This window comes from Musa acuminata, chromosome BXJ3-8 (assembly GCF_036884655.1).
Source record: "Musa acuminata AAA Group cultivar baxijiao chromosome BXJ3-8, Cavendish_Baxijiao_AAA, whole genome shotgun sequence".
Lineage (NCBI taxonomy): Eukaryota > Viridiplantae > Streptophyta > Magnoliopsida > Zingiberales > Musaceae > Musa > Musa acuminata.
The window spans coordinates 40,480,796-40,495,930 of record NC_088356.1 but is presented as its reverse complement, the minus strand read 5'-3'; the positions used below and the strand labels follow the sequence as shown (position 1 = coordinate 40,495,930).

Here is a 15,135-nt window from a genome sequence, read left to right as displayed (position 1 = left end):
GCTATATTCTGACATCCATTCCAATAAACCACTTAAAAGCTGTACCGTCGACCGAACGAGCACAAGGGAAGGGAGTATGCATTATATGCTACGTTCAGGCCCTTTGAGTGAAGATTGGCAGCCATACACCAAACTTTCGTACGCTCACAAGTCTTTAAGGTTCTGCATGCAGAATGTGCAGCTTAGCATTTCCGCCATGGAAGGACATATGCGACGTAGATGCTTGCCAAGCCATCCAACGTGAGATGGCTAAGATGACCATGAGATTCACGTTTACGTACCTCAGCTTCCATCCTTGGCCGACACCCAAGTGTTACGAAGGATGAGATGGAGAGGGATCATCATCTCCAATTCAGCCCTTGTAGGTGTTTCTTTTGACTTCATCGCTTGCAGAACCTGATGTGGGTCGATCACGAGATTCACGTTTATGTAGGCACATGTTAACCTTGGAGGGCTACAAATACCCCCATCCTCTTCCCAGAGGGAGGACGTGCAGCATCCACCGTCTTCCCTAAGTTTCTTCCTGTGCAAAAGAAAGGAGTCTGCAAATGGTGAGAGAGGAGGCTTTGCCTCCGTGACGTCGTTCGTTCTCTTTATACATTCTTGCTGTGCAAATTGTGTCTGTGTTGTTGCACTGTGTAAGGTTCGATGCATGGTTTATAACGTAATGGCGTTTATTTGCATGCACTGTGTTGTTGCACTTGTGTAGGTAGCGATCACGAGTTTCACGTTTACGTAGGTACTACACGTTTAACGTTTTATTTGAGGAAGATGGTTATGGGCCCGCCAATGTAATATAGGTCCCAGAGGAAGGACGTGCATCATCATCGTCATCTTCTTCTTCTTCTTTTCCACACACACATCCATATCTACATGCAAATGGTTCTTTCTCTTGATCCATTTCCTGCTGTGCAAGGTTTTGATGCATGGTAGTATATAACGTGATGGTGTCGTGCATGCGTGCAGGCGGGAGAGATCAAGGTGGGGCTGTGGGGTGGCAACGGAGGGTCTGAATGGGACATGGGGGCTGCCGACCGCATCACCGAAATCAAGATTGGCGCCGTAGAGGCCATCGACGCCATCGTGATCACCTTCATCCGTAATGATCAGACGGAGACCAAGCACTTCGGCAGCATCGATTTCAAACCCTACGTGGTTCGTCCACTTCGTCATCTTCCTCCTAATTAACATTATCGATTGGTTGTACCTCAATGACAGAAAAGTGTCGTTGTTCAGATTTCTCTGCAAGAGGACGAGTATCTTGTGGCCGTCGAGGGGTCTGTGGATACGATGTGGGGATTAACTCTGGTGAGGAACCTGACGCTGAGGACCAACAAGGACAGCTATGGACCTTTCGGCTCCAGTGGCGGAATACCTTTCTCCGTTCCGCTAGTCTCGGGTAAGATCATTGGCTTCTTTGGACGTGCGGGCGAAATGATTGAGGCCATCGGAGTTTACCTGGCACCGAACTAGACCCCTTGGACTGATACTGCTGCTTCAATAAATGAGTCTTGCTGATACTTGGACTCCATAATAAATGAACTGAAATGAACTGTTACTGTCATCGTACTCCCTCCGTCTCCTCCTTGTAGTCAAAGTTGGAGGTTATCATGAATAAAATAAATAAAGGTCCAGTTTGAATAAAATAAATAAAGTCACATATATATACATATATATACATGTATATATATGTATATATATATGTATATATGTATATATATACATATACATATATATATATATGTATATACATATATACATATATATATATACATATATACATATATAAATACATATATACATATATAAATACATATATACATATATACATATATATATACATATATACATATATATATATACATATATATAGTTTTTTTAAGACTCCTAGGACTTGTGTTAATATTCACATTAAGACTAGCTTTGGAATAACATGGACAGGGTGCGGAATGCGAAGTTTTACTTCTCGATATTACCAGGATGCCACGTATAATTGAGCTTGACCAATGGATGGTCTCATGCAATGCATGTAGGCTATAGATGAATAGCTTATAAATATCTCAACCGTTCCTTAGAGGATGACATACCACGTTTCCAAATTACCAATACTATTCCACATCTCTAATGGTGAGAGGCTTTCCTCCCCTCTTTTCTCTCTCTCTCTTTGGAACTAAGAAGGCTTGGCTAAGATCGGAGGAGGTGACATGGTTTGCTTGTGTCCGAGCAAAGGTATCTTGAAGGGTGGGGAAGAAAACTAAAAAAATAAGAGGATGTAAAGGGATTGATAGAGATGGCACAGGGTATCGATAGGCGCGAGGCCCACTACTTGGGAAAAGGAAGCTTCTTCGACCCTTTAGCAAAAGGAAGCTCGCACGAGATAAAGTGTGCCTGAAACTTTTGCATGACCATGGGCATGTGTGTTCGCACGAAAAATGATGGACATGATGCATCGTTGCCACATTAATTTTATTTTTAAATTAAATGAGAATTAATTACTTCATTTCTTGAGTAGTATCGGAGATAAAACTCATGAAGCTTTTGTGAATGATAGAAGCTCGTAAAGAGTTGTCTCTTGATTTACAATATAAAAACCTACTAATGAGTCAAATTAATCATGTTATATATATAAGATTGAACATTAATTCAATCCAAAGATGTAAGTTTATTAAATTATGAATTAAAGATAATATATTATCTATTCAGCTGCATATATTTTTATAAAATTTTCACTCATTTAGAATAACTATCTGATACTAAGTTAGAAAATTGAATAATGGTACGTTTAAGTCAAATTGATTAATATTTATATTTAGATTTGACAATAATTCAATCCAACTTAAATTTATTAAGACATATAGTTCTTTTGTTGATAATTTTTAAACTGATAATGTGTTTTCAGTTGGTTAGGATGATTAACATTCATGAGATTGAGATCAATTCAACTAAAAAAAACTTAAATTTATCATGATTCATTATAAGTTAACCAATATATTATTATTTTATTTTTATTTTCAAATCTTTTCACCCATAAATATTTCCTTAATACTCATATATGAGTCTATATGATGTGTATTAGTTATATTTTTATGTAACATTTCACATAAGATAAAATATAAATGTATAAATAATGATACAACAAAAAAAGTATCATCGTAAGTATTGGTGTAAAATTATGGATGTAGAGAAGGTACAAGCTCGAAATTCAAAATGATTCACAAGTCAAGGCAAGGCCCTTTTTAATGATAATATATATATATATATATATATATATATATATATATATATATATATATATATATATATATATATATATATATATATATATATATATATATATATATATATAAGACTCCCAGCTAAGAACTTGCATTAATATTCACATTAAGATTAGTTTGGACTGTTGTGGACAGGACGTGGAATGTGAAGTTTGACTTCTTAGTATTTCCAGGATGTTACGTATAATTGAGCTTGACGAATGAATAGACTCATGCAACACATGTAGGCTATAGGTGAATAGCCTATAAATGTTAGAAACGAAATAGAAAGGAAATTACTAAAGAAGTTTGAATGCTTTAAAAAGTCCCTCTCCTATTTATACAGATTAGGAGGGAGGATTTTCCTCAATAGAATAGAGGATTTCTGTCAACACAGTAGAGAGATTTTCTTATATAGTTGGGGATATCTTATCTGCTATCATATCCCCACAAGATGTTGCTCCTATCAAGGATACCAATCTTGGATCGTTGTAATGTAAAAAGTTCACGAGCGAGAGGCTTTGTGAGTGAGTCGACTAACTGATTAGCCAAATGGACATGAGAAACTCGTAGTTGACGGCGAACAACTTGATCTCGCACAAAATAGAAGTCAATAGCAATATGTTTCATGAGAGAGTGGAACACCGGATTAGCGCACAGATAGGTAGCTACGATATTATTACAATATATTATAGGAGTGGCGTTAATGTTGAGTTTCTTGAGCAGATTTTTGAGCCAATTGAGTTCTGTAGTGACAGTGGCGATGACACAATATTCAGCTTCAGTTGTAGAACTTGCAACTATCTTTTGTTCTTAAAATTCCAACTGATTGGATTAGTGCCAAGGAAGACAATATACCTCGATGTGGATATTCTATCATCAAAGTTGCCTGCCCAATCAGCATTGGTAAAGGCATGAAGCTGAAGTGGAGAGTATTTACGAACAAAGAGACCATGATTGAGGGTCCTCTTAAGATATCGTAGAATTCGTTTGACTGCAGACCAGTGCATAGTAGATGACCTCTGCATAAACTATGATAATTTGTTGACTGCAAATGAGATATCGGGATAGGTGAGAGCTAAGTACTGTAAGGAACCAACGACTTGTCGGTATTGAGTGGGTTTCGTAGTAAGACTTCCATCAGATAATTTGAGAGAGCTACTAGTAGATAGAGGAGTGGTAACCACATTTGCGTCCAGCATGTTTATTTTGGACAATAAATCTTGAATGTATTTTCTTCATGATAGAAAGAGACCGGAAGATGTGAATGTAGTCTCGACATCCAAAAAGTAATTTAGGGGTCCTAGATCTTTGAGCGAGAATCGAGCTGCCAACTGTTCGATAAATAATTGGATTTTTGTAGGGTTGTTGCCTATGATAATGATGTCATCCACATATACCAGAATATATATTGTGTCGCTATGGTGTTGTTGTAAGAATAATGAGGAATCAGATTTGGAGTTGAGAAAGTCAACTGAATTTAGAAAAGAGCCAAGTTTAGTGTACCAAGCTCTTAGAGCCTGATGAAGTCCATAAATAGCTTTTCGAAGTTTGAAGACATGCCTTGGATATTAAGGATGAGTGAAACTAGGAGGTTGGTGCATAAATATATCTTCAGTTAGAGTCCCCTGTAAAAAGGCATTATTAACATCCAATTGGCGTAATTGCCAACCCTTAGTGGTGGTCAAACTCAGGATAAGTCTAATTATAGTGGGCTTAACAATGAGACTAAATGTCTTTGTGAAATCAACTCCAAGTATTTGATGAAACCCTTTGGCGACGAGGCGTGCCTTATATTGGGCAATAGAGCCATCAAGGTTCCGTTTAACTCGAAAAACCCACTTACACCTAATGATGTTTTATGAATTATGAAAGGGTACTAAATCCCATATTGAGTTATGGAGGAGGGCATTATATTCCTCACACATGGTGGTATGCCAATGCAGAGATTTTTGGGCTTGAGTGAAGGTGGTGGGTTCAACGGTGGTGGATGAGGAATCGACGATAGCATGAAGATCAAGGACCTGACGCGGTTCGAAAATACCACTCTTAGAGCATGTGGTCAAAGGATGGTCGAGACTACGGGACCGTGAGTTTATGTTGTTGGAAGAAGCGGTTAGAGTCATTAACACATGCTGGGTAAGGTGGAGGTACATTTGGGTCACTTGGCCGAGAAGAAGGCACATATATCAATTGTGATCCTAAACTAAGTACCTCAATAGTTGGAGAAGAAAGAAGTGCAGTAGTAATGAGCAATTGCTGAACCGGAGGAGTGGAATAGTGTAGATCATGAGAGGAGGGACTGGACGATGTCATGGGAGGCTCGTCCGGTTGGATCAGAGGTATACCCCAATGAGAAATGGTTAATGAGGTGGTATGCATGGTAGGAGACGTATGGTTGTGAAAAGAAAAAATAAACTCAACAAAAATAATGTGACGTGATTTAAAAATTTTGTGAGTGTGGAGATTATAGCAGTGGAAAGCATTATGTTCAAAAGAGTTATCTATAAAAACGCACGTATTAGATTGTGATGTTAACTTGTGAAAGGCATAGGGATGCAACCATGGATAACATAGACAACCAAATACTCTAAGTTTACGAAGGTTTGAGGGTTTGTGAAATAGTGTGTCAAAGGGGGATTGGTATTGTAGGACTAGCGTAGGCATTCTATTAATAAGGTAGACGATAGTTTGAAAAGCTACCGTCCAATAGTTTGAAGGCATGGAGGCCTGATGGATAAGTGTGAGCCAAAGTTTCTACTATATGCTGATGTTTACGTTCAGCGGATCCAACAAGTTGAGGAGTATGCGGGGGAGACTTGAGGTGTTGGATACCATAAGCTGAGAGATAGGACGCCGGGGCTTGATATTCACCGCCACCATCAGAGTAAACCGTTTTGATGGTAGACTGAAAGTGATTTTCGACCAACTTTCAAAAAGTGGGAAAGACTGTCGAAATGTCAGATTTCTGGTGAAGAGGATATAACCATGTGTACTTAGTGAAGTGATCTACAAAAATGACATAAAATCTGAATTTATCAAAAGATATGTTTAGTGCAGGGCCCCAAAAATCTGTATAAATGATTTTAAATGGTTTAGAGGTGGAAATGAAATATGAGCCAAATGGCTGTCGATAACTTTTATTACTATGACATGCATCACAATGCATTATAGAGCTATGCGATTTAGAAATAGAAAGAGAGAAACTAGAAAATAATTTATGCTGAATAAGGGATGAGGGATGACCAAGATGATGATGCCACATATCAATTGGAGCCGCAACGGAAGAATGAACAGTGGGCTAGGTTATTTGTGGAGCTCACGTCCATTCGTAAATGTTTCCTCTATTCGGGCCCTAGACTAAGGATGCCCCCGTACTTAAGTCCTTAACAAGAATGGAATCAGGAAAGAATTCAATTGAAGTATTGTTATTTTTACAAAATTGAGAAATAGAAATAAGGTTGCGTTTAATATTAAGGGCGCAAAAAATATTATCGAGTGTAAATGTAGTAGTATCAGAAGTAAACGTTGTGGAACCAATATGAGTTATTGGAACTTCATTACCGTCACCGATGATGATATTTTCATCGCCACTATAGGGATTGTGGAGAGACAAATTCTGAAGATCAGAGGTGTTGTGATGGGAGGCGTCAAAGTCCACAATCTAGTTGGGCTGGCTAGTCATCGGAGTAGTGAGAAGATTTGCTTGAGGCCAGTGTGACGGAGCAGGAAGGCGGGGTCGAGACCGACAAACTTTAGCGGAGTGTCCGATTTTATTACACGGCTAGCAGACTACCCATCGTTGGTGGCTTGAAGGGGTAGGATGCCAAGGTGGACGAGTATCGAGGTTGCCACTTTGCGAGAAGTTAGGAGGATAAGGGGGGTGTTGCATGGGACCCATAGGATCAAGAATACCTTTGGTGATGTTCGGAGGGTACCGAGTGTTCTTCCTCTTAGACTTATAACTGACTTGAGCTGTGATAGATAGTCCGGGCATTTTGTCCGCACGCTTCAAATATATCTCATAGTTAGTCAACTTGTCATAAAGTTCTTCAAAGGATACTGGCGAGTCACGTGCCTGAATTGCAACCGCCAATTCCTTGTAATCGTTTCCAAGAACATTTAGGGTATGGATGATGATCTCCTCGTCACATAGGGAATGACTTATCAAAGTCAAGTCATCGATGATAACTTTGATATTTTGTAGATAATCAGTGATAGTACTTTCCTCTTGTTTGGTCACCATCAGCTTGGATAGAAGACTAAGCTTGCGAATACGCAAATGATTCACCAAGATTGTTTGTAGTTTAGATCACGTATCGGCAACAGTCACACATGCAGAAATCAATGGAGCGGCGGATCCAGCAACTGAGGCTTGAATAGCTTGGAGGATGAGACGATCTTGGCGCAGCCATAGTTTGTGAGCTAGATTAGGTACTGGACTAGATTATCCGGGGATGTTGAGCATGGCTGGTAGACAATTGAAAGAGTCGTCAATGTAACCTAGCAAGTCGTATCCAAATAAGAGATTAGAAAATTGAGCCCGCTATGACCCATGGCTGCTACCCTTTGATAACTTGAAAGGGATTAGTGTGACAGTATTGATGGAGATAAGCCCTGTAGGAGAAGAACTATGAGTCCCTGCAGAATTAGGATCTGTAATATCAGAAGAAGAAGATAACGAAGTCAACCCAGCACCCCCCCCCCCCCCCCCCCCCCCCCCCCGCCTTTTTTTTTTTTTACAGCAGTGCTTCACGGTAGATGGAGGAAGTGGGGGAGGAAATGTGTGAGAAGAGTACCTGCTGCTGCAGCTGCAGATCACTGCGGCTGCAGAAGTTGTTACAGCTGCTGAAGACTGCTGCTACAGCGAAGATTGCTGCGGCAGCGAAGACTGCTGCTGAAGACTTCAGCTGCTACAAATTGCTGCGGCTTCAGAAGCTGCTGAAAACTACTGCTGCAGCGAAGATTGCTGTGGCAGTGAAGACTACTGCGGCAGAGAAACTACGGCGGGGAGCCTGGAAGTGGCAACAGCAGAGGAAGCTGCCACCATGGCAAAGAAGACTGGTGGGGGCTGGTGCTACGGAGGCAACGTTTCGGGCAAATGGAGGACGGCGGCCACCATGGCAGCATAGCGGACGCGAAAGTAGGCGAGGTTCTTGCGAGGGCGGGAGGTGGCCGAGCGGTCGGTGAGTTTGGACCAGCTGCGGTGCTCCGAGAGACAGTGGGTGTAAGAGTCGGAGAGGCAGAAGAAGAAGCCTGCAGGCACCGGAGGAGAGGTAAGCAGCGGCGCTGCCCTTTCCAGCTGGGCAGGAAAGAGGAGGCAGCGGGAGAGGAATCACTGGTCTTCTATCTGCAGGGAGCAGTCCTTCTAAAGATGTTCTTCCCAATATACTTGGGCGGAAGGAGATCTTCGCAATGGCGAGGAATCTCGCTCTGGTTCGGGTTGTGCGCCAGCAGCTACTGCTGGCCAGGAAGCGGTCGCGGAGTTGCGTCAAGGCAGAGAGGTTGGCGTCGGCTGCTGCAGGCCGCGGGAGCTTCGGTTCTTGCTTTTCTTGTGAGAGAAACAGACGCCACAGTCGGCGGTGGTGGTGAAGGTGACCGGTGAAGGGAAAGAAGGGCCGAAAGGGGAGGAGGATGGGGAGAAACTGCAGTGGAGAAAGAAAGTCAACACTAATCCTTCCGACTTCCTCACCGACACCCAGAGGAGCAGCAGAACACTTCGGCAGAGCTGCCTACATCCGCCCACAAGGGAGAATGCTACGATAACATGTTAGAAAAAAGATAGAAAAGAAATTACTGAATAAGTTTAAATGTATTAATATGTCCCTCTCCTATTTATACAGATTAGGAGGGAGGATTTCCCTCAACAAAGTAGAGAGATATAGTTGAAAAAATCTTATCTTTTATTAATAAATACTACCAACCCATCCCTAAAGGAGGATATGCAACAAGTCCTAAGTACTCTTTCTCTCTCTCTCCGGGGTACTAAGATCCGTTTGTTTTTTCTTTTTCTTCTTCTCTACTCTCTTTCTTCTTCTCCCACCCAATGAACACCTCTCTAAGAGACAGGTCCTCTCTCCTTTCTTTACTGAATGCTCGTTTACAATATGTATGTTTGATTGCGTGGTGATTATGTTTGGAAATATATTTATATTTTAATATATATTTATGAATGAATATATAGTTATTGGAATGTCTTGAGTATTTGATAAATAATAGCTTAAAATTGGATCGTAAATATACATTGACATAAATATTATTTGGTAAGATTATATTTTAAAAGTTCAATAAATATTATATGATAAAATTTAACCTTCTAATATTTTTAATATGTATTTGAAAATAATTACATATTTTTATTTAAATAAATAAAATAAATGAATATATGTAATATTACAAAATTTTATGTATGACCCATGTTTATAAAAAATATAAAATATAATCATAATAATAAAATGTTTAAAAAGAAATAAATAGTATTTCATATATAAGACATTTGAGAGGAGTTAGCGATAATAAAAATCAAGAAAATGGGAGAGAAAATGAGGGTTGTGATATCTATTATATAATGATAATCTTATGTTTTTAGATGATATCATAGAATACTTTAAAATTTTTGAAAATTTTCATTATCATTAGCATTTGGATATTTGCGATGCATCATCCAAACTAAATAAGATTTGAAAAAAAATTATCAACCCTCAAAGCACATTTAAAATATGTTTTATACTCTCAATGCATATTTTAAATGTTCCCAACATGGGTGGTCTTGCTCGCATTATCACTAACATTACTATTCATGTTGGTGACATCATAGATATCATAGAAATAACGTACTCACAAGGCCGATCACTATAGAGGCTATGGTGGCCACTCTTATGAGGTTGTTAACCAATCATCATTACCATAATATTTTTCATGATTTGAGCTCTAATTTTATCATAATTATAACTTTATTAAGGGAAAAATAATACTCCAAGCTTGGTTGCATTTGCATATTAACCTTGACATCAACCATTATAATGAACACCTTGCTGGCATCGAAAAACTTGTGGTAGACTACCAACGCAGGGCAACTTACTCTTCGTACTAATAAAGATACCTATGGAGGGTAAAATTTGTTGGGTCCAGCCCATATGTGGGCTTGGACAAATTTTGGCCATGAGCCCAAATCAAAGAAATCAAGAGAGAAAGGGCAAAATTGAGTGATGATAGTGTGTGTGTGTGTGCACAGTGAAAACGTGCAGCGTGTGGCGATGTGCAGAGAAAAGAGGAGAGAGAAAGTAAGGTTTTTGAGTTTTCTATTTGACGATCGGTGGCCAAACGTTGTCAGTTTTGGCCCAAATTTTATGTGGATAATCCTTACAGCAAACTCTACAATCCTAATGGTGTTGATCTGCAGTTTACCCTCTCTAAGGTACTTTCCTATGATATCCACTCTGTGAGACCTAGAATTCTCTTTTGAGGAGATCTGATGATATGCTAGAGCCAAGATCTATATTCTTGATGTTATACTGATCCTCTAGTTATTCTAGAGAAGATCTACTGTAAACCTATTATCATTATTATTGATAGTGGAAGTTTGAGGTGGACTACGGTCCTGTGGTTTTTCCCACATTGGGTTTTCCACGTTAAAAAGATTTGGTCTCACTGTGTGGTTGATTTTTGCTCTATTATTTATGTTGTGCTGGTTGATATTTTCATTTGGATATCAAGTTGGTATTTTGATGAGGAACCCATTTTGATACACAAAGAGGGAAAAGAATATTCCGCTTTAATAGGGATTTCCCAACAAAATTAGATTCATAAGTTCACATATAAAGTCTACAGGACTTACCAATTCACCTGACACTAGTCATTTATGGATTTACAACTATTCTTTAATCGTTCTTAGTTTTCCTTCTTTTTTTTTTTTCTCTCTTACACATCTAATATATGCTAAATTACTTATAATTGTGAGATGTTAGAACTTGTTCGTAACTCATTTTTTGATCTAATTAATTTAATCTTTTATAAACTCTTTAGGATGTAAATAAGATTGCATCTAGGTTAATTCTTTGCGGATGAATAATGCAAGGGTACCCAAATCTTTTAGGTAAGATTACTTGTATCAATGTATCAGTGAAGTCTACTTCAATTAAATTCCTCTTTAGTTGAAAGAGTAGTATGTTAGTGGATGTCAGAATCATACTGCCCTGCTTCATACATCGAGAAATGGGTCGAAGTCTTGACTTGAATATCAAACTTATTTTTCTCATAAAATTCTAAACCAAAAGTTAGACCCTTTTGTAGCAATAAAAAGGATATATAAAATCATGTTAAATGCAAAAAGCCTCTGTCAATGTGTTCTTCATATGATGGTTGTTAATGTATGTATTGTAACACCCCAATTAGTTCCATATCGGAAGTGGGCAAGGATTATGATTGGCTCATATGCGTCTAATGAGTATACAATATTAACTTCAATTTAAAATTTTTGGTTAGTAGTATGGATCAAATAGAGTTATTATTCAGGTAACCCATCAGGCTCGGATCAAACAGATTATGGTTATATGGGTCTAATGAGTGTACTACATAAACTTTAGCTTTAGCATTTTGGTTAGTGGTATAGACCAAATTGAGTTATTAGCCAGTTAGCCTATCAGGCTCGGGTCGTGACAGGTATCTTCATAGCTCGAATCAAGGTATTGGTACCATCAAGAGATAATATTGATGGGAGGAACTCTCCTAGTACTTATCATAAACCTCTACTCTTATCTTGGATCTAAAGATGGTGCCTTAGGACCTAGGGACTGAATAAGATTGTGCATCTCAGTTGAGAGATTAGTCTCTCTCTCAACTCTTATCTTGGATCTAAAGATAGTGCCCTTGCAGATCAAAACAGAGATATTGATTTCAATCATGACATAAAAGATCATTTCTATATTTAATATAACATATTACAAGGTTTTATTTGAGTCAAACTTCCCCTTAGCTATCCCAATTTGACTATGACCCATTAATCAGAAATAGTAGCCCTTCATAGTTTCTAGATCAACATAGTTTTGATCATATAGACATCTTCTTTACATTTTATTCATCTTCTTCAACTTGTGTTTCGACATTCTCCTGCATTCTTTCAAAGAATACACTGATTTCTTAAAGAAATGAGATAATGAAGAAAAGCACATTACAATTAGTATCATATTAAGTCCATTTATACATGGTGAAAGATAAGATTTCTTTAACTGAGCAGAGAGATTGCCTCATGCAATTGAGGAAATCTCATCTGCTATGCAGTTGAGGAAATCTCTCTGTTATCCTCGCAAGATCGAGCTCCTGTCAAGGATACCGATCTTGGACTGATGCAACAAAAATAGTTTGCGAGCTAAAGGCTTCGTGAGTGAGTCTGCTAGTTAATCAACCGTATGGACATGAGAGACACGAAGTTGATGTCTGACAACTTGATCTGACACGAAGTGAAAGTTAATAGCAATGTGTTTCATGCGTGAGTGGAACACTGGATTGACACATAAGTAGGTAGCTCCAACATTATCACAATATATTGTAGGAGTATGGGTAGAACTGACTTTGAGTTCCTTAAGGAGATTTGTGACTCAATTGAGTTCAGCAGTGGTGGTAGCAAGATCACGATATTCAGCTTCAGTTGTAGACCGGGCCACTATCTTTTACTTCTTAGAACTCCAACTGATTGGAATAGACCCAAGAAAGACGACATACCCTGACGTGAAGGTTCTATCATCAAAGTTTCCCGCCCAATTAGCATCAACAAAGGCATGGAGATGAAGTTGAATGGTTTTGTGGAGAAAGAGACCATGATTAAGGTTCCCTTTAAGATACCGCAAAATTTGTTTAACCGCAAACCTATGCATAGCAGAAGGCTGGTGCATGTATTGAGATAATTTGTTGACTGCAAATGAGATATCTTTACGGGTGAGAGCCAAGTACTATAAGGAGCTAAGTACTTGTCGATATTGAGTTGAGTCCGTGGAGGGTTGCCATCACATAATTTGAGTGATTCACTAGTAGAGAGAGGAGTAGCAACTTCTTTCACATACTGCATATTTATCTTTGACAATAAGTCTTGAATATACTTTCTCTATGAGAGGAGGAGGCCTGAGGATGTAAATGTTGCTTCCATTCCCAGAAAGTAACTCAAGGGTCCTAAATCTTTGAGGGAAAATTGATCAGCCAATTGTTTTAAAAATATCTGAATCTCCAAGGGATCATTGCCTGTAACAATAATATCATCTACATATATTAGAAGATATATTATATTTTCATGTTGTTGTCGTAGGAATAAAGAGGTATCAGACTTAGAGTTGATGAAGCCAATTAATATCAGAAGCGATCCAAGTTCAGTATACCAATCTTTTGGAGCTTGACGGAGTCCATAAATGACTTTTTATAATTTGCAGACATGTCTCGGATACTAGTGATGAACAAAGCCAAGGGGTTGCTGCATAAAGACATCTTCAGTTAGAGTCTCCTGTAAAAGGACATTGTTAATGTCCAGTTGTCGTAAGTGCTAGTCTCTAGAGATGGCCAAACTTAGAATAAGCCGAATTATTGTGGGTTTAACTACAGGACTAAAAGTCTCTGTAAAGTAAACTCCAGGTCGTTGATGAAACCCTTTGGCTACTAATCATTCTTTATATCATGCAACAGACCCGTCGGGATTCTGCTTAATTGGATTCTAATGATACATATATTTTCTAATAGAAAAGAAATACTATGATTCCTTATGAGATAGTGCACTAACTTATTGGGACCCGCATCTTTTAATATAACATATTACAAGGTTTTCTTTGAGTCAAACTTTCCCTTAGCTATCCCAAGTTGACTATGACCTATTAATCAGAAATAGTAGCCCTTGATAGATTCTAGATCAGCATAGTTTTGATCATGTAGACATCTTCTTTACTTTTTATTCATCTTCTTCGACTTGTGTTTCAACGTTCTTCTGCATTCTTTCAGAGAATACACAGATTTCTATATGTACCAGAGGTTAGCTGAAAAAAATGGAAGTGTACCGAAAAAAAACAGTGCTCTTTTGAATAGTTGAATCCTGCAGAGTTACTTTTTCTTATAATTCATAAAAGAAAATAAGTTTTGGATCAAAAACAATCTAATGAATGGAAGGATAAGACTAAGTTTCTGAACTCTAATCCTTTACCGAGGACGAGTGAAAACCTCCATAATTGAAAGAATCCTGCAGTTTGTTTTTAAGCTTCATGAAGGACAAATCAAACAGTGCCTTCTCCTTCAGTGTTCACTATTTCATGAGCTGGAGTGGCCTACCACAAACAATACTTAGTTTGGCCTGTTATGGATGAACTGATAGGAAAGCATTTCTTGGCTTCGGAATTCAATTGGCTATCTCTCATAAGCAACCATCAATTTCAGCTCTTACCCAGTCAAGTTGGCTTAAAAATGCATGCTCAAATCACAAGTCATCTTCCTCACCACACACTATTATGTGCACACGCATTTATCCTCTCCTTGTACCAAATTATTTTTGGGTGGAACAGATCCACTTTCTGGTTCCATGGATCGCTCAATTATGTGATTTGACAACAATGATGACCTTCTCAAGGTTCTTGGAATCTTCATACAGCATTACCATCAAAGCTCACACACATCTCTTGAAGAAATTTCTATTCAAAACATGGTGTCAAGTATCAACAGGAGAAGAAAAATCAGAGCAACATTATGAATGTCATCCACTCCATAACTTTCCATAATATTTAGGACTTCAAAATAGGTGATATTAGTAAAATTTTCTTCTGAATGTATTGGGTTTTGAGTTTATAATACAACTTGTGTCATGCACAAAACAACAGCCTTTTACTCAAACAAATAAGAAAGGTCATGTTTCTGC

At 38.4% G+C, this 15,135-nt stretch overlaps 1 protein-coding gene across 1 annotated transcript; it reads left to right on the top strand.

Moving 5' to 3' along the window:
• Positions 1 to 474: 474 nt before the first annotated feature.
• Positions 475 to 1,564, top strand: LOC135644512 (protein GOS9-like). Its single transcript, XM_065162148.1, has 3 exons — positions 475 to 551; positions 967 to 1,155; positions 1,237 to 1,564. The coding sequence occupies exons 1-3, from the start codon at positions 549 to 551 to the stop codon at positions 1,471 to 1,473; spliced, it is 429 nt and encodes a 142-aa protein (XP_065018220.1). The 5' UTR covers positions 475 to 548; the 3' UTR covers positions 1,474 to 1,564.
• Positions 1,565 to 15,135: the final 13,571 nt, after the last annotated feature.